The sequence below is a fragment of the Chionomys nivalis genome, chromosome 1 (genome assembly GCF_950005125.1).
Source record: "Chionomys nivalis chromosome 1, mChiNiv1.1, whole genome shotgun sequence".
NCBI classification, from domain to species: domain Eukaryota; kingdom Metazoa; phylum Chordata; class Mammalia; order Rodentia; family Cricetidae; genus Chionomys; species Chionomys nivalis.
The window spans coordinates 4298360-4317657 of record NC_080086.1 but is presented as its reverse complement, the minus strand read 5'-3'; the positions used below and the strand labels follow the sequence as shown (position 1 = coordinate 4317657).

Below are 19298 nucleotides of genomic sequence, written 5' to 3'. Positions count from 1 at the left end.
AAATACCCAGGGCACCCAGGGCAAAGAAATCTATTCATAGGCTGCATGTGATTCACACCACCTGAGTGGACTTCATAGACTGCATGGGATTCACACCACCTGAGTGGACTTCATAGACTGCATGTGATTCACACCACCTGAGTGGACTTCATAGACTGCATGTGATTCACACCACCTGAGTGGACTTCATAGATTGCATGTGATTCACACCACCTGAGTGGACTTCATAGACTGCATGGGATTCACACCACCTGAGTGGACTTCAGCCGGCAGCAGGCTGAGATTTTCTGGGGCAGTGGTTCTCAACTGCCTATTCATACAGCTCCTCATGTTGTGGTGATTCCCCCCCCCAACCAATAACTAAGATTATTTTGTTATGAATTGCAGTGTAATTTCTGATATGCAGGAGACCCCAGTGAAAAGGTTGATTGACTCCCAAAGGGGTTGTGACCCACAGGCTGAGAACCATTAGACCTGTCCTTGGGGACAGCCGCTATCAAGAACCAGGGATTCCAAGTTGACCAAGGGATCTGGGTCCACAGAGTGGTTCTGGGACTCTAAAGTGTAGATACACTAGTACCTGTGAGAAAACTGAAGATTTGGCCAGTTCCCAACGAACTCTGGGCTCACTGGGTCACCTGGGTCCAGACTGTGGGCTCGCTGGGACACTGGGTCTGTTCTCTGGGCTCGCTGGGACACTGGGTCTGTTCTCTGGGCTCGCTGGGTCACCTGGATTCAGACTCTGGGCTCGCTGGGTCACCTGGGTCTGTTCTCTGGGCTCGCTGGGTCACCTGGGTCTGTTCTCTGGGCTCGCTGGGTCACCTGGGTCTGTTCTCTGGGCTCGCTGGGTCACCTGGGTCTGTTCTCTGGGCTCGCTGGGTCACCTGGGTCTGTTCTCTGGGCTCGCTGGGTCACTGGGTCTGTTCTCTGGGCTCGCTGGGTCACTGGGTCTGTTCTCTGGGCTCGCTGGGTCACCTGGGTCTGTTCTCTGGGCTCGCTGGGTCACCTGGGTCTGTTCTCTGGGCTCGCTGGGTCACCTGGGTCTGTTCTCTGGGCTCGCTGGGACACTGGGTCTGTTCTCTGGGCTCGCTGGGTCACCTGGGTCTGTTCTCTGGGCTCGCTGGGTCACTGGGTCCATACTCTGAATCATACTTTTGTCCCTCACTCTTGCTATGTAAAATAGCAATAAATATGCCTTTCCACACCAGTAGAGAGACTTTTCAGAAACACGACAAGAAGTGATAAAGGCACACAAAAGATGAAAATTCATTTTATTAATATTTACTTATAAGTTATCCAGCCCTGATGGTATGTTAAAATTCACCTTTTTAAAGGACAACATAGACATTCTTTCTTGCTAGAGGTAAGAGAATTAATCCATTTGGTGATGTGAGTCCTGGCACAATGACTTCATAAACTTCTCAAGCCTGGGGACACTCCCATGGAGGAGGACCTAGAGCTGTCTGCAGAGTTCTCAGTTTTCACGTGTGCTCAGTTCTGTTGATTTTCCGCACCGTGTCGTCTTCTACACGGGAGTCTCATTAACCCTTATTTCAAAGGCGGCAGCACAGAAGTGAGCAGAGGGCCTTGGGTAGCCTCCGGCGGTTTTTGAAATCCAGAATTGGCTATCAAATTTTGAAAATAGAGAGCTTATCATGGCTTACGAGCCTCCCCACCTCTCTCAGGGCAGGAGCCTCAGGGATGAAGACAGCTTAGCTAGCTCTTCACCTGGCTCACACAGCCGCTGTGTCTGGGTTTAAGAAGCCCGTTTCCTCCAGGGCTCACGGTATTGCATCTCACAGTAGCTTAGAAGGAGTCTCCAGGCCAGGACATTGCAACAAAGCTTTGAAACAGCTGCCAGGCGTATGTCATCCTCTGGTTGCTCTTCCATACAGTGCATGGTTAAGCGTTCTGAGTCATGACATCATCTCTCCTGAGTCAGAGTCATGACGTCATCGCTCCCGAGTCAGAGTCATGACGTCATCGCTCCTGAGTCACTAGTCACCTCTCCTATGCCTTGGTTTCTGAATCTCCTTGGTCCCTGAAGGTGAGCTTTGTCTCCTTCTTTCCGGGAAGGTGGCATCCTGGGAAGTGAAGTCCCGTCTTAGTCTTCATCACCAGCTCCCAGGCCTCCTTACTCACATTCAGTCCCGGAGATGGAGTCACACCACATTGCTGTCTGTCGCTGAATGGCAGTCAAAACCCTGAGCTGGATCATCACAGGGTCAGCTCTGATTCAGACGCATCGGCTTCCTGGAACTATCAATAGTCTACCAAATACCGCAATCTTCATCCACAGGGAAGAGAAAATGGCGAATTCAGGAAAATAAGCCCTTTGGTAACTTAACTTTCTAAAAGAGTAGAAAATTCTATCTTTGCATGCATACAACTGGTCAATATTCTCTCCCCAGACAGTGCAGGGCTCTGATCCCCAATGACTGTTTTAATTTAGAAGACATCTCTCATTAAACGCCTGAGCCTCAGAATGGAACACACAGGGGAGCAAACCCTTCCGTAAATTAAAAATATTATTCAGTGGGAACTGCAACTTTTAACCAATATGAATTTTAATAACCTAAATATTAAAGAACCCTCCCTAGCACAGAAGTCAGAGGTGACTGTGGTTTTAATATTGCTATATACGTATGAGAACACCAAGCACACTGACTTCAAACAATCCACTTGTGTTAGAAAACACACATGACAAATGGAAACTCTTACCAGACATCAAGTTGCCTTTTTTAATATCTTTATGTAATTCAGGGACCTAGAAAGTGCCTTTTGTTTCATTTGCTTTTAAAAATTTTGTTTCATAATCTTTAAGCTTGTAGAAAGGGAAGAAAGAAAATGCAGCTGAAAAAATAAGACACACTAGACATAGCGAGAGCCTCAGTAGGCGGCTTCTCTTTTGGATGTTTCCCCCTGGAGAAAATACAGCGCCAGACAGTGAGCGGCGGCACTGGCTGGGACGTCAGGTCTCACGGCACAGCGGCTCACACCTTCCCTTCCACAGCCCTCCCGCTTGCCCGGCTTACTCTACTCTTAACCACTGTCGCGGCACTGGTGGCCTTGGGTTTTGAAAATGGCTGCCTTAGTTTAATTTTGGTGACACCAAAGAATTAAAGGTGACTGTGCCAGATCAGGACAGGGGTCAAAGGTCAGCATGGCACTGTCTTCCATCCCGGGCATCAGCATCCTCCAACTTCAGGCTAAGAGAATCACCGCCCTGTCCAAGAGCATGTCTTAATTTAGGGTGGTTTTAGTGTCTGTGGGTTGAGTACCAGTAGAATTAGTGCATTGTACTGGGTCCCAAGGCTCCACCTAAGAAACAGAAGGTAGGTCAACGCGGGTTTCCAGCCTGTATAGCGTGGCTGTATATATAGACCAGGGATTTGAATTATTTTTAGGAGTCAACAGCTAAAACTGTCTTGAAACACCTGAAAGCTTTAATGGTTGTGAGAAATGCATGTGGCCCTTGGTGGCTGAAAGCTGAAAAATCTGGAGGCCTGAGGGTCCACCGGAAGAGCCTGGCTCAGAGTGCAGCGCCGTGGCTGGTGGGGCCTCGCCACAGAGCAGATTCCACTATTTGCTCATCTGTCTGGCTCTACCGCCTCAAATAGCCTCCCCAAATAATCTACCCACCCAGGTTATCCGCCTCGATAAGTTCTGGTTTCAAGATTCAACACGAAAACAGCTTGGAGGAAGGAATTATGATCTGCTCTATGTTGAAATACCATTACTGTAATAGTCCTAAACGTGCCATCGAAATCTGCATTTCTTAGGTTTCCCTCCCGCAGGTGCAGGGAGAGCAAACACTCAGCTCCTCAAGCACCACAAATACAAACCAACTTGCTTTCACTCCATGCTTTTGAAAGGCAAACGCACCACAGCAAGTTTCTCAATGCTTTCTGTCACCTTTGAGTGTTTGTTTTATTAATACCAGTACATTTAAATAGCATCTGCACCCAACACTATTTCCTGGCCAAGCTTCTCTTCTTCCATGATCTTAGCATGCATGTGACCTTAAGCGCATTCTCAGTCAGCTCTGTGGCTTTCCGTTTGTGCAGCCCTGCACAGAGTCCTGGGGACCGTGATCCCTCCTCCAGTTATCTGTTCAGTGTGTGGTGTGTGAACCCCAAAGCACCAGGTGTGTAGAGCTGAGCCCATCACATTTCATGGCCATGAAGAAGCTGTCCAGTAGGAACACAGAAGGTTCGGAAGCTTCATGAGATTTCCTTTTCAACTCTCGGAGTTGCGTTTTTAATCTTTTAAAAATTTTTTTTGAGTCAGACTCCCAGCCACCAAAGTGTGGCTTCCTGCCTCTGACCTGTTTGCTGCAATTCGAAGAAATAAATTCCAGCCAGCCGTGACAGGCTGCAGTCAGCATGTGAGACAAGTCCAAGGCCTCTCGATTGAGCAGGGGGAGGTCTGCCCCCCACCCCCCGGCCTGGCTTCCTGCTGCACAGAGAGTCTATGCCCTGCGCTGTTTTTTAGCTTGAGTCTTCTCAAGCGTGAAAACACAGTTACGGATTGTTCTGGGAGCTAAATGGCTCGGCATCTTGGCACTTGGCTGTTTTTTAGCTTTTCAACAATAGCCACTGTTTGCTCCCTTCATCTCCATCCTTCCTTCAGCGATGAGGCGGGCATCTGATGAAAGGCTGGTCACGGCATGCCCCCGTGGTGTCAGTGCGGTGGCATGTGATGGTTCACATGGGGTGTGTTTGATCCAAGGAAGCCCAGCCTCTGCTTGTTCTTCCTTTGTTCTGTCATCTGGGGAGAGAGAGAGAGAGCGAGTGCCTTCAGCTGCTTTTCCCGATTCTTCCTCCAAGAACCCGCTGTCTGCTTCCCCACAGAACATATTCACCACAAAAGCACTTATTTTAAAAAGTAAATAACCAGAAATAGAGGTGAGAAAGACCGACTCCGCTCTCCATGGTTAGGAAACAGGAAGCAGGGTTGTTAGAGACACATCTGCTACATTCTTATCACCGTGGCTGGAATCATTTAACAGCTCCAGAGGGGCCTGGTGATATTCTGTTTTGTGAGCGCTAAGGATGTCATACGATAAAAGGGTTAATCAGGACTTTAGCATGGCTATTAGTGAATTCCTGCTTTTCCAGTGAGCTTGGAAACGCAAAGCCAAGCAGGTAGTAAGAGCTATCACCAGTAGCAAAGGGGTCCCTCCTTGTCTTTCCACAGCACAGCTGGGGACAGCACAGCTGGGGCCAGCCGTGGGCGGCTCCGCTCACTGACCTGCTCCTTCAACTCCGCCAGCTGCCCAGAGAGCTGCTTCACCAGACTCATGGTGTTCTCCAACTTCTCCTGCAGGCTCCGCATCTCATTCTGTTCACTGTCACCTTCATTGCTGACAAGGGACATGGCTCGCATCCGGGGAAACCAGTCCAAATTCTTCTCCTGAAAGAAAAGAAATGTGGGAACCGGGCAGTGAGTGTGGGTGGCAGCCGGAGGCACTACACAGAATATTCCTGGTTATTTATTATTGAAATGTAAATCAGTGTCTCACTTGGGCAGGGCGGTGCACATCTGTAATCCTATCATTCTGGAAGCCGAGGCAGGAGCTGGTCTTGGTGTTCAAGGCCAGTACGGGCTACATAATGAATTTCAGACCAGCCTGGGCTACAAAGCCAGACTGTCTCCAATAAAACCCAAAGCACAATGTCTCTCAGCATATACAATAAAAGATCCCTCTCTGGCCTGGGGCAGGAAGAGCCAGGATTGGTCCTCATGGACTGGGAAAGACCTAAACAATGGCTTCCTGCAGGTTCCCAGGTGGTCCTGGCGAAGCAGCCGTGGGTGTCCGGTGATTCTGGAGTCTTGTGGCAGCAAGAGCAGATCTAAGTGTGTGTGTGTGTCGGGGGTGGGGGTGGGGATAGGAGAAGCACACACTGTTCCTTAGTAGGAGGTTGGTAGGTTTCAGTTCCTGCCACCATGCTGGGTTCCTGTCCACGTCCTCTACCAGTTCTGTGGCCTCCAGCTCCGGCGGGGAGCAGAAGGTCATGGCCTGGGGTTATACAGTCTATTCCCTTTGGAAGCGCTATCACTGTGGAGTGTCTTCCCAGGAAGGCAATAGCTGGTGCCACTTTCACCATTTTCTGGGCAGCCTGGGTGTGTCCTCTGTGTGTCCCCTCCATTGTGGTAGACACCCATCAGTCTCGAAAACTCTGACTGGTGAATTCCATAGAGTTGATGTGCGTAGCTTAGCACGCAGTTTTCAGTCTTCATTTACTCCGGAAATTGTAACATGTCCCCCATCTCCGGCTTGTCAATCGCCCATGTCAGAATGGGGACACACTGACCTTTGCACCACAGAGCATGGGGTTGTGTCCCTGTCACCTGTCACTGCTGCAGGAGCCTCTTGCTTACAACCCCTCCCCTCCCAGGTAAGTCCTGAGAAGACTCTGCCTGGGCTCTCAACCCACAGAGTGCAGTGGGGAGAAGTGTTTGTCCTGCCATTTCCATCTTGACCCTTCTGGTCCTTGGCATGGCTTGTTGTTGTTGTTGGTGTGTGTGTGTGTTTGTGGGAGGGAGGGAAGGAAGGAGGGAAGTTTCAGAGTAACAGATTCACTCAGCTACTCCCACCACACCCACCACATCTACAGTCAAGCATTTAGGGCTCACAGTCATGTGTGTGGCTCAGAGGACCAACGGCCAGAGTCGGTTCTTTCCTTCTGCCATGTGAGTCCTGGGGATCACACACAGGCTGGGGATCACACTCAGACTCCCGGCTCCCTGAGAGGCAGAGTTAGAACTGAAGGCAGGGGTGATGTTTGTGCTGCCGACTGGATGACTTTACTGCCATGGACCTGTATATAAAGTGATGCAGGTGCTAACCTCAATATCATCCTTTCCCCCTACGGTGACTCTTAGGATGAACCCTACAGAGTCCCTGGTGCCATCCTGAAGGTGACCAGCTAAGCAATGGGGTGGTTCAGTTGCCAGCCAGACTCTGAGATGAAGTACAACAGTGACTCCTCCTCCGTCCCCTACGGGTCACTAGAGGAGGACATGGCTCAGAAACTGCCCTTTGCTCAGAGGTTAAAGGTGGTCATATCTTCACACCAGAATTCCAGAATTCTCCAGCTCTTCTTCTGGGGTGGGAAGCAGGTGACTCCCAGAGGTGAGATTGTGGGAGAGGAGATGGGACAGGGAGAGCTGAGTAAAGGCTGATGTCTTTGTGTGTGAGAGCAACCCTGGCTTTTCAGGGAAATGGGCGGCACTGGGACTATCAAGATAGATATGTCGTGTTTTTTCCCATAGGCGGAATCGAGTTAAATTCAGATTCTTACATACCTAACACATGTGTGCACACATGCATACATAAAAGACTACAAGAGGTCAGAAGAGACGTTAAGGCAGGATGGGGATAAAGAGGATAATGGGACACGTGACTTGGAAGGGGGTTCTTCGGGGGCAGAAGTGTTGGGGTTCATCTGGTGACACAGGGTCAGATGATCGATCCCAGGAAACATGGCAATTAATGCCCCAAGTGAAGGAGGGTGAAGATATCCCTTCCACGATCAGGCAGAAGAGAACATAAGACAGGTTTGTGAAGCCATCTCTGCAAAGAGGCTCCTGCAGGGGCCCGGCTGGATAGGTCATGTCCAATGCTGCCCGCTTTTGAGGAGACAATGGCAGCTCTCTCTGAGCAGATTGTGCTGGAGCTGCCTGGCCACGGGACTCTCATTTCCCACTCTGTCTGCGCTCGTCCCTTTGTTCACTCATTCCTTTTATAATTCCCGCTTGTGAATCTGCACCCGTGCTAGGCACTGGGGAACAATGGAGAGCAGCCCCCAGCCTGTGCCCCGTGCTTTTCTAACCCACAGGCAGGCGGTCACTGATGACAAAGGCAAGGAGGTGCCGGGGAGCAGCGATGGTCTGTTCCTGTCCTCGGGGATCCATTCTCTCTCTTTGCCCACTCTGAGTATTTCTGGCTGCTCTAATTTGTCATGTTTCTCCCTCTGTCAACCGATCAAGTCTGAAATGAAGATATATAGGTAATTTTCTAATGTTTAAAAAATGCTGAGATTCCTTATCCCTTTTCCCTAAACATGGAGTCTAGACTTGCACTGTCTCTGCTGTGCCCACTTGGCTCTTCTCTAGGCAGGCTCTAGATTTATATTGCCAACTCTTCCCATACTCATGACCTTAAGATTTACCCTCTCCAACAAGGTCACTATACCCACATATGCAACTCCTACAACAGGCATGAAGATGACATGCCCTGGGACTGCCTCCCCTTGCCCCATTCCTCACAAGACTAGTATGTCCAATTCCCGTAGGACCTGTTGCCTGAAGAAAACTTCTGACCCCTGAAACTTGCCTATGATCATCTTCTAACTTTACAGAAGTCTGCTCTGGGCTTAGAAACCTCACTGAGCTCAAGTTGAGCCAAGTCTACTTTTGATGCCCTCCTTAAACATCAACACTGAATTGCCCTTAGCCCCATACAGCTGGTCAGTTGTCTGACAAATTGGTGTAATGGGACAAGAACTTCAGCCAGCCATTCAACACAGAAGACAATATTTCTACAACAAGCATTATCAGTGACCTTACCCCAGATGCCTAGATCCCACCTCAAACATGGACAACTAAAAACTAATACTCCCATTGTATGTCCCCTGAGAAAAGTCACTTAGATGATACACAAGATAAGGATTCAAGGAGGGATAAATAGATGCCAAATTGAAGGCTGCAAAAATATAGTTGGATGAAATAACAAAAACAACTCAAGATATGAAAGCAGAATTTAGTGAAGAGATACAATCTCTGAAGAAATGCCAAATGAAATAAATCTTAAAATAAAAATGAGTTCAAACAAAAAATTCAGAGGAAAATTTCACCAATAGATTGGGTCAGGTGGAAGAGAGACAAAGAGGAGTTGTATCACTCAAAGAAAATGTCAAATCCCCTCCAAGCCCCAAGAACAGACCATGTGGGAACTCGCTCTATAAAGATCAAACCTATAGAACAATATTATAAAATAAAAACTCTCTAATTTAAGAAATGAGATGCCTATCAAGGCCCAAGAGGCATACAGAACCCCAAATAGACAGGACCAGAAAAGAAATTCCCCACATCATGTAACAGAACACTCAATGCACAAAACAAAGGCTATTGAAAAGACAAGAATAAGATCAAAAGGCAGGCCCACCAGAATAGCAGTACATTTTCCAATGGAGACTGAAACCCAGAAGGAGCTATACCCTGCACGCTCTATAAGCTATGAAAGACAGTGGACGGCAGTGCTACTGTGCCCAGCAGAGCCATCAGATTTCAGTTATGACCACTAATCCAGCTCCATCGAAGACACGTAAAAGAATACTCATATCTGAAAAAAAGGATAAACATGGGCAGGAAGGCACAAAAGCAATTCCAAAACACCCAATCAAAAGAACACCGTAAAATCAACAAAATGACAAATTAATACACATTGTTTGAGAATATCTCCTAATATTAACTGATAATAAAATTGATTTAAAATAAAGCCAATTCCCTAATAAATAGAAACGGAACAACAGGCTGGATCAGAAAACAACAGGATCCATCTTTTTGCGACCTCCAAGACACACAATTCTGGGCCAGTGATAGACAAAGTAAAGGGAGGAAAAAAGTTTTCAAGCAAATGGGAAGAGTCAGGCAGCAGAACGATTCTAATATGAGACAAAATAGACTAAAGTGAAAACCAATCAGAAGAGACACATATGGATACTTTATCTCCATTAGCAGAAACCCAAGCGGATATTACAATCCTAAACACGTATGAGCACCAAACTTCATAAAAGAACTATTACCCTGACACCACAGACCAACACCAGCACAGCGATGGTGATGACCCCAGTACTCCACAGAAACAGACTCATTGATGAATGGAATAGAAATGAGGACTCACATATAAACCCTGACTCCTACATCCACCCAACATTTGACAAAAGCCAACAAACAAGCATTGGAGAAAAGATGCATCCAGCAAATGTTGCTTGTCAAACTGAATGGTTACAGGAAACAAGTGAAATCTCACCCGTATCTTTCACACCTTAAAAAACTATACTCCAAAGGGATTAATGATGTGGGATTCCCCTCTGTGTGCTGTGAATACCATTGGTCTTGAGTTCGAGATAGGGTAAAACAGAGGTAGGCGAGGAAAACCAAACTGAATGCCGGGAGAAAGAAGGGCAGAGTTAGAGAGAAGCCATGTAGCCTCTGCTTGAGACAGACACGCTGAAACTTTGCTGGTAGGCCATGACCTTGTGGTGATGCACAGATTAATAGAAATGGGTTAAATTAATATGTAAGAGTTAGCCAATAAGAAGCTAGAGCTAATGGGCCAAGGAATGTTTTTAATAATATAGTTTCTGTGTGATTATTTCAGGGCCAAGCAGCCAGGAACCAACAAGTGGCCTCTCCTTCAACAGATTAAGGACTTCATACCCTGACTCTGACAGGGGAGCAAGCAGGGAATAGTCTTGAGGTCATTGGTATCAGAAAAGACTTTTTGAATAGCATCTCGATAGTAAAAGGCTTTAATACCAATAATGAATAAATGGGGCCTCACAAAACTACAAAGTTTCTATACAGCAAAGTGTACTATTACTCAAACGAAGAGGCAGTCTGCAGATTGGGGAAAAATCTTTACCAACTATACATAGGATGGAGTGATAATATCTAGAATATATAAGTAACTCAAAATTAAACCTTTAATAAAATCTAATTTATAATTTGGGGACATAAACCTAAACATTCAGGAAAAATTACAAACAGCTGAGAAACATTTAAAAGTATTCAAGACTTATAGCCATCAAGGAAATGCAAATTAAATTCCCTTGAGATTTAATTTAAGCCCAGTCAGAATGGCCAAGGTCAAAACCAAATGATGATAAACGGTGGCATGAACACTGGGCACGGGGACACCTGGCACACCTATTCTCTGCTGCAGGGCTGCAAACTGCTGCAGCCAATATGGACACTAAGTGTGGGGAGCTTCAAAACAGCGGATAATAGATCTGCCAGGTTATCCTGATAGACCGGTGTTGGCATGCATACAAAGTCTGCATATCTTACTTGAGATATCTAAAGAAAAAAACTCTCAAAGAACTAGTACAACTTTTTAAAAGAAAATTAAATTTAAAAAATAAGTTTTTAAAAGTCAATACAAGCTTTCTCGTTTCATGAAAATGACCTTAAACACAGTACTGTATATGTGTTTTGTTTTTCTGTTGAGAGCAGTTTGTGACAAAGCAGCCAGACATATCTCTCTCTCTCTCTCTCTCTCTCTCTCTCTCTCTCTCTCTCTACCCCTCCCCCTCCCTTTTTCTTGTTTCTCTTGGGGTGGGGGGGAAGGTGGAGTTGTTGCCTGACCCTAAGCCAGAACTGTATGCCTTGTGCTTCCTGCAGGGCTTGCCTGTTGGCAGCTTGAGCGACTTCCTAATCCTGCTAGCCTGTGGTGCTTGCCCACTAACACAGTGGTCTGATTTCACTTTACACAGCACGTCTTGTGGTCATGCACATGCTATTAGAGTCCCGGGCTGATGCTGGTTAGTCAATATGAAATCATTTCCTGTTTCAGCAGACTGAAGACATGTGACCGCAGGAGAGCCTATAGTCAGGGAAGTCCTTTAGCTGCCAGACTCCTAGGCTGCAGGTTGATCCTCCTAATAACTTAGTGACAAGCAGATCTTCTAGAGGTTTCTAAAATGCAAGACTCATAGATGAACTCGTCATTTCTCTGAGATGTTCATTTAGGGTCCATAATCTTTTTGCTACGGCTAATTTTATAGTATGTCTGTCTAGGAGACTAGAGAACCAATAGACAGGAGTAAAAAAGTCTTTCCAAGTCTTTTTAATAGCAGGTCAGTGTGACCCATTAATGTTAGTGTTGCTTTGAGATCACCTATGTGGTGTTCACACTTGACATTTTCAAGTGATATTTCCATCTGTGGAGCAGAACTAGTGTTGTTAGTGGTAGGGTACCACTGAAGAGATGGGAAGCTGGCTTTTGGTTTCCTCATGACCCACATCATCTACTGTAGGGGGCAAATGGGTCTCTTACTCTCCAAGTCTCAGTTTGCTTATCTGCAAAAACAGAAGTGTCTCAAGATGTGTCCGTACCTGTCCCAGCCTGGCATTTCGTAAGCTGTGGATGCAAAAAGAGCTTCAACATTCAAATTGCTGCAAATAGCCTTGAGTCTGGCAAATGAGCCAGCACACAGAGTTAAGGTTAGAAGAGACGCTGAATGCAAGCCCAGTGTGCACGTGCATGCATGTGTGCGTATGCGTGCATGTTTCCAGTGTCCTGGAGGATGATGGGAGGTAGCTCTGAACTCATTCCATCTCCGGATGTGACTGGAGAGCTCTGGTGCCCCCAGCTCTCGTGATTCAGAACTGACCACAATTTCAGAACAACACAGAAAGCATGTTTTACCATGTCAGAATGAGACTAAGAAGTAATGAGAATGGTTTGGGTCAATCAAACATTTAGAATTTGTCTTTTAAAAAAGCCATTAGCATTTATGAAACATCACCCATGTGTGAGCTGAAAGGAAAGTAGTTCTGACTTGCCCACCTGTCTTCTGAGTGTCTGGCATTTAGTCATGCGATGGCCAGTACCCACAATTCCACAGAACAGGGATTGCTATGATCTCACTCCACAGGTTGCAACACCAAGTGAAGATTACTTGACCACGGCCTCAGAAGGGTGAGTAAGTAGCTAAACCAGGCTTTGCTTCTCTGGGAATCTTTTGTTTCTCTGCTTTCCCTGATTGATCGGCTCCCCGTGTCTGAGGAAGACATTGGCACTTGACTGTTCCGGAAGCTGCGGTACAAGGATTTCAGGTTCAAGGCCTGGTCCAGCCACAGAATGTGCTCAAAGCCAACCTAGACAGCTTGGTGAGATTCTCAAACTAGGAACAGAAGGCTGGGACATGGCTCAGCTGCCAGGCGCCTACCTGATCTGCATGAGGACCTACATCCAGTGTCCAGCTCCAAAAGTCTAGCTTCTAAACACACAATACAGAGACTATTAAAACTGGAATCTCTTGAGCTACTTTCCCAGGGTGTGCTAAAAGTTCTTTCACTGAAGATCAGGAGCACATGCCATGTCAGCATTGTCACAGAATAGGATGAAAAATACTGGAGGTTTGGTGGGATTTGGCAGAGGATTTTCAAATATTGCTAATGAGAGGCCACACAGAATGAACTCTGCTGCAACTGAGTATCAACTAACCATCTGCCGTCCCCTTGGCCAGCTTCCACACTCTAAGCTGTACTCAGTCAGGGCCCTCATGAGACCATTTTCTTGCTTGCCATCCTAAACTGGGCTCTGTGTTTCTAACTAGATTTTCCATCATAAAATTAATATGCAAAGCCTCAGAGAATGAAAAGTATCACAGTTGCAAGTAAAAGGAGAGATGGATACAAGAGTCCCTAGACCACGTGATATGAACACAGTGAACTCAGCATCCTCAGGTGACAGCAGGCAGCTGCCATAAGCTGAGAAGCCGTAAGATGACTCCAGGTAGGATAAGGGGAGAAACTTCAAAAGATGAAGCCAAGCTCTGGACTTCCCTGAGCACAAGTGAGCCGGAAAGGGGATCGGGTATGCAGGTGCGGCAGCAGGAGGCTGTCTGTGAGTAACCACCTCAAGCTGGGCATAACTTTAACAAGCCTCGTTCCAAGAGTCATCAGGCTTTGGTGGCAGGAATTGCAGCCATGTGCGCCAAGCAGTTTCACACACACACACACACACACCACACACACATGCACATGTGCGTGCACACACACACACATGCAACACGGGAGCTACCCCCAAGAGCCGACAGGCCCTGCAACTCTAATTCCGATTCAATTTAACAAACAAGCTTTCCATTTTTATGCTAAGACCACTCAGGTTTCATACAGTTGATACACTTCGTCTGTGTTTTGAAGCATTTCACTGCTTTAATTTTCTGGAAGATTATCTACCCAGTAGGACACTTTGAGAATCCAAACAGCCAAAACAGAGCTGAAGTATTTTCTACAGCAAAAACTTGCTTCTGACGCAGGATGGAACCAGTCAGATGAGGTCATGTAATGAATGCTCTGTTAGGATTGGCTGTTGGACACAGGCGTTCTGTGTTGGTAAGAACACACAGCCCACCTGAGACGCTTAAGATCGGGACTGACTCTTTATTGCTTCCAACTGAAGTCCACCCATAGCCTCTTCAGTAACTCTCTGTCCATCTTCAGGGTTGAAGGTGTGAACACACACATTACTGATGTGGGATGCCCCTCCGTATGCTATGAGTATATTTTACTACCATTGGTTAACAAAGAAGCTGCTTTGGCCTGTGGCAGGGCAGAATATAACTAGGTGAGAAAGCCAAACTGAATACAGGAAGAAAGGGGGGGGGCCCAGGGGAGACGCCAGCAGCTGCTAGGGAAGCAAGATGTAGATAACAAGCCACTAGCCTTGTGGGAAAATACAGAGCAATAGAAATGGGTTAAGTTGTAAGAGCTAGTTAATAATAAGTCTGAGCCAATAGGGCACACCATTTGTAATTAATATTAAGCCTCAGAGTGGCTATTCAGGAACTGGCGGGCAGGAGAGAAACCCTCAGTTACACATTATAGTTGCCACAAGGGCAGGGACACTTTCTAAACACATTTCTCCATCATTTTGCTCCAGTTTCTCCATGTATTCCTCTCACGCCAGCCTCTCCCAGGTCCACCCTCTTATGCTGAGGCTCTGGTTCATAGGTGGATAGCCACAAATCTTTAAAATTTCCTGGCTGACGAAGGCGAGTTTGCTCTCAGGAGCCCCAGGATTACACCTGGCTTTGTCCGAATGAGCTGAATCAAGGTGTCCCAGAATGACAAAGTACACATGGTCTCCCAGAATCAGGATTTTGAGACAACCCAACCTCTGGACTAATAACTGAGTTCCATTCTGTGGGCAATGATTCAACCAGGTCTGTGTACAAACGCCTTAGTAAAACTGGATGCTGGTTGATGAAGGGCAAGAAACAGAAGGTTGATGTCTGTGCTTCCTTAGACTGCACCAGCTGGTGGAGCCTGTTTGTTCCTTCCCGGATGCTCAGACCCGAAATATTTGCCATACTGTTTGAGTATTTCTAGCTAGCTCTTACATCTTAAATTAACCCATTTCTATTATTTTATATTTTACCATGGGACTCGTGGCCTACTGGCAAGATTTCAGCTGGCAGCGCGCGTGTTTCTCCTCTGGCAACTGCATGGCTTCTCCCTGACTCTGCCTACTCTCTCTCTACATCTCTGTTTGGATTTCCTTCCTGGCTTTACTCTGTTAAGCCATTGGCCAAAAGCAGCTTCTTTATTCATCAATAAAAGCAACACACAGGCATAAGGACTTCCCACACCACGCACCCACGGGTGTTGCCATGTGGCTGGCCACTCTTGTTTGTTTCCTTTATGGCACACAGTTCTTTAAGGAGTTACTGCACACTGCCAAACTTAGTCAAGTTTGACTGAATGGTGGCAGCAACAAAATTTCTAGTCAACCTTTCTGAATGTAGGTGGCCTAGCAGCCCCCAAAGAGTAGCCAGAGTTGGATGTCTTGATGGGACAATCCTCCCCTCTGATTTCTGGGCTCTGCTTTAGCTAGTGATGGTTGTGTCCAAAAGGAACCATGGTTCACAAGGTGGGGTTGAAATGGATCAGTTCATCATCTCTGGCTGTGCCAGCCGCCACTTTGGCATGAGGGACAGAGCATCTGTGGGAGAGATGGTAAAGAAATGGACGGGCTGGGGGTTCAGGCCACTGAGTTAACTGGGCACTTCCTTTGCCTGTGGTTGCTGGTCTGAGACCCACAGATTCGCAGAGAGCCACAGAGGATGGGCCCAACAGCTGCAGGTCCAGCAGCTCGAACTTGCAAGGCAGAGGGGTTTCTCCATGTGTGCGCCGCTCCCTGCAGAGGTGTTTGTTTTATTTCCTCACATCTGTTTTCCTCCTGAACCCCGAACAGAAACAAGATGCTGTTGGGTTGTGGGCTCAGTAAGGTCATTCTGCCTGACAAGTTAGGACCAATTTGAAATCCATTAGCCGGCCAAGGCTTTGAGGATTAAACTAGCTACTCTTGTGTGTTTTGCCCATTTCCTTGTCAGGACTGAATTCTCTGTATTACACAGAACTGATGGCACTGGTACTCCTCAAAACTGAGAGCATCAGCAGATGCTCGCACACATGCACCACAAACACACAGAAAGACATGTTGATCTCCCATTCTTTCTGGAGAGAGAGGGCAGGAGGAAAGCAGGGAGAGAGGGAGGAAGGGAAGGCAAATGAGGTGCCTGCTCAGTCCTTGAGTCTCTCCTTTCCCAAATTCCAGCCACCACCTGCCCTACATTGGCACTGGCCAAGGAGAACAACCATCCACAGCCCCTCGGTGCAGGAGAAGCTCAGAAGGCTACTGGTGACCTGAGAGGCCGCCTGTGCTTCCCACTTTCACCACTTAGGAAGCGTGTGCTCGGAGATCATGACTGTTGTCTCTGAAGATGGGTAACTATCACCCAGCTCTCAGGGTTCCTACCATTGAAGAACTGGCCGGGACGAGCCAGTTCAGGGGTTGGGGGAGAACGCTTGCGTTCACATGCAGCTGGTGGGAGGGAAGGTGGGCAGAGCTGGGCAGGCAGCGTAGAGATGTCATGTGGGACCATATGGTTAGGGCGAAGTACACAGAGAGTGGGAGGTGTGCTCTGTCACCGCCTCAGGGGATTATGACATCCCCGAAATGAACACATTTTAAGAGACGTCAACAAGGAGTCACGCTGGCATACACATTTCCCCATGTCACTTGCAGCTTGGGATTTCCAGAGGGTTCTTCCACCCAGCCCCACCTCTCTGCTTGCTAACTCCTATGGTATGCCTCAAAAACTGTCATTTCTTCTGTGTCCCCTGAATACTTTTTACCAGTTTTGAAAACAAATTCCTCATTGCTACACTTTTAAAATGTCCTCTTGAGAAGGCCACCACGGAGACAGAAGGATTCTACTTCTGTCTCCATTCTTTGTGAGGGTTGTCTGTGGTTGAGCTTCCTATGTAAAGAGGAGTGACTGTCCAGACAGTCAGACCTGACTTAGTCACATGTTGGGACCACTGCTTTGGAAGGAACTCTGAGGCCCATACCGGGAATCCCCTGTACTTCCTCCTCATTTTTCAGGCTACCCAGAGGGGCCTCGCCTGAGAGGGCCATTTGCGGCCAAGTTAGATAATGAGTTTGAGTCCTGGGTGGGTCCTAGGCTCTAGTCACACAGTAGATAGCAATGGAAGCTTGGCCCTCGGAGCCACAATTGGCTTTGCCACAACTTCACGCTTGGAAATTAGACCGGAGGAGATGTCTGCACTTTGGCCCAGTTTGTGCCTTCTGTATGCAGACTGTGAAGGCAGGCCTGCTTCAGAGCCGACAGGGCTCTTCAGTGGCCTCACAAATAGGATTTATTAGGATTTAAATTTTATCATCAGAATGAAAAATGAATCCTCTCTCCAGTGTTAGAAGCCAAGACTTCACAGGCCCCACAGAACTCAAATTGTTCTTCTGCTCTCCAGGAGCAGGCCTGTAGCCCACGAGCCTCGCTGGGCAGAGACAGACATGACTAGACATGACTGCTACTTCATTCTCCCGCTGAGATTTTACTGGAATCGACCCCATCTTTGTGTGACCATCGTCAATGCTTTTTTAAAAAGACAAGTAATTAGCACTTTGAAACTGAATATTTTTCAGGGCTGGAGAAATGGCTCGGCAGTTAAAAGTGCTTGCTGATCTTTCAGAGGACCCAGGTTCAGTGCCCAGGTACTCGTTTAGTGGCTGATAACCAACTCTGACTCCAGTTCCAGGGCATCTGGTGCCCTCTCCTGGCCTCGCAGGCATCAGGCACACGTGTGATGCATACATGTACATGTAGTCAAAACAACCATACACAAAAAATGAATTTTAAAGTTAATTTTCAGTTTGTCTTCATTTTTCAAAAGTGTTTTATAATGAATTTGCTTCTTTACCCTACACATGCCGCTGGCAGCCTCTGTTTAACCATGTGGAGTCGGGTGCCGAGTTAGCAGCTTTCCTGTCTGCTGGGATCACAGCAACACCTGCTGGGCAACACCTGCCAGACCCACTGGGGTCATCCTTGATCAGGGCTTAGGGATTTTATCGCCCACAGTGCAATTTCTCATCTCCGGAATAATCTTTGTCCCAACACCTCATAATTGATTTTAAATTTGTTTAAAGATCTGGTGGGGATTTGGCAATGCAACCGCACACCCAGTTTTTTTTTTATCTTTGAAATGGTGCACAATTACTAATTAGTTCAGGAATAATGGTAACTTGATTAACTAAGCTATGGGTATATTTAGGGTAGCATGATTAAAAACAGAGTATTTATTCTGATTTTAGAAGTGTCTTCCTTTTCCTCTCCCTTTTCTTCTTCCCTCTTCTTTCCCTCCCCCTCCCTTTTTTCCTTTCCCTGTATTCTTTGGGGCTCAAGCCTGGGGTTTCACACACACTAGGCAAGGGTTCCAGGCTCAAGCCTGGGGTTTCACACACACTAGGCAAGGGGCTCCACCACAGAACCACCACCAAGTCTTCATGGCGTTCTTTAGTTAACTAATCCATTAGGCGCACTGAAAGGAAGATTTGCCTGGCAATATAAACTACATGTACGTGCAACATTTTAATAAGACCAGTGCAGAAAGTGAAGCAAATTATTTTGATGGACACCATCGGATTAAGGAGTAAAATGAGAAAGATCTTAGATTTCCATTTTCCTGCCAAGTGCAGTTTTATGGGGCACACACAACTGCCGTCGCATGCAATGTAAACCTTCTGCCCACAAACACGTTTGAGACAGAACCCTCCCGTTACTCTCTCACTCCTGTTTCTCACAGCCTGTTCCATAGGACCCCCGTGAGTTGTGATGCCGCAGCAAGGCAGGGGTCTTATTCATGGCTGTTCCAGGGCAGATGCTCAACACAACGCTGGCACGTGGTGGGTAATGAGTGACTGATGAACTAGATTTCACGACACCCAGGCGGATCTAGTGTACACCGTATAGCCAGGATGCACAGGCTCCTGGCCTCATCGACATGCTAGAGGTAACCTGTACTGAATGACGAGGTCACAGCCACTAAACATGCCAGTCACACAGCCAGCAAGCTCCCCTGCTCCCAACCTCTGCTCATTAAACAACTTTCTGGCTGTATCCTGGCTCCGCAGGGGAAAAACCCACAGTGGCTGTCTGTGCACTAGCTGGAAACGATCGTTTGCCACGCTGAAT

The 19298-nt window shown here is 47.2% G+C and overlaps 1 protein-coding gene across 2 annotated transcripts in view; it reads right to left on the bottom strand.

The window, feature by feature from the left end:
* Positions 1–1306: 1306 nt before the first annotated feature.
* Itpr2 (inositol 1,4,5-trisphosphate receptor type 2) overlaps positions 1307–19298 on the bottom strand; it is a 398346-nt gene continuing 380354 nt past the window's right edge. For both annotated transcript variants that reach the window (XM_057792035.1, XM_057792044.1), the window contains 2 exons: positions 5254–5415; positions 1307–4770 (listed from right to left, as the gene is read on the bottom strand). In XM_057792035.1, the coding sequence (XP_057648018.1) occupies positions 4684–4770; positions 5254–5415 (249 nt within the window). In that variant the 3' untranslated portion in view covers positions 1307–4683. The remainder of the gene's footprint in view (positions 4771–5253; positions 5416–19298) is intronic.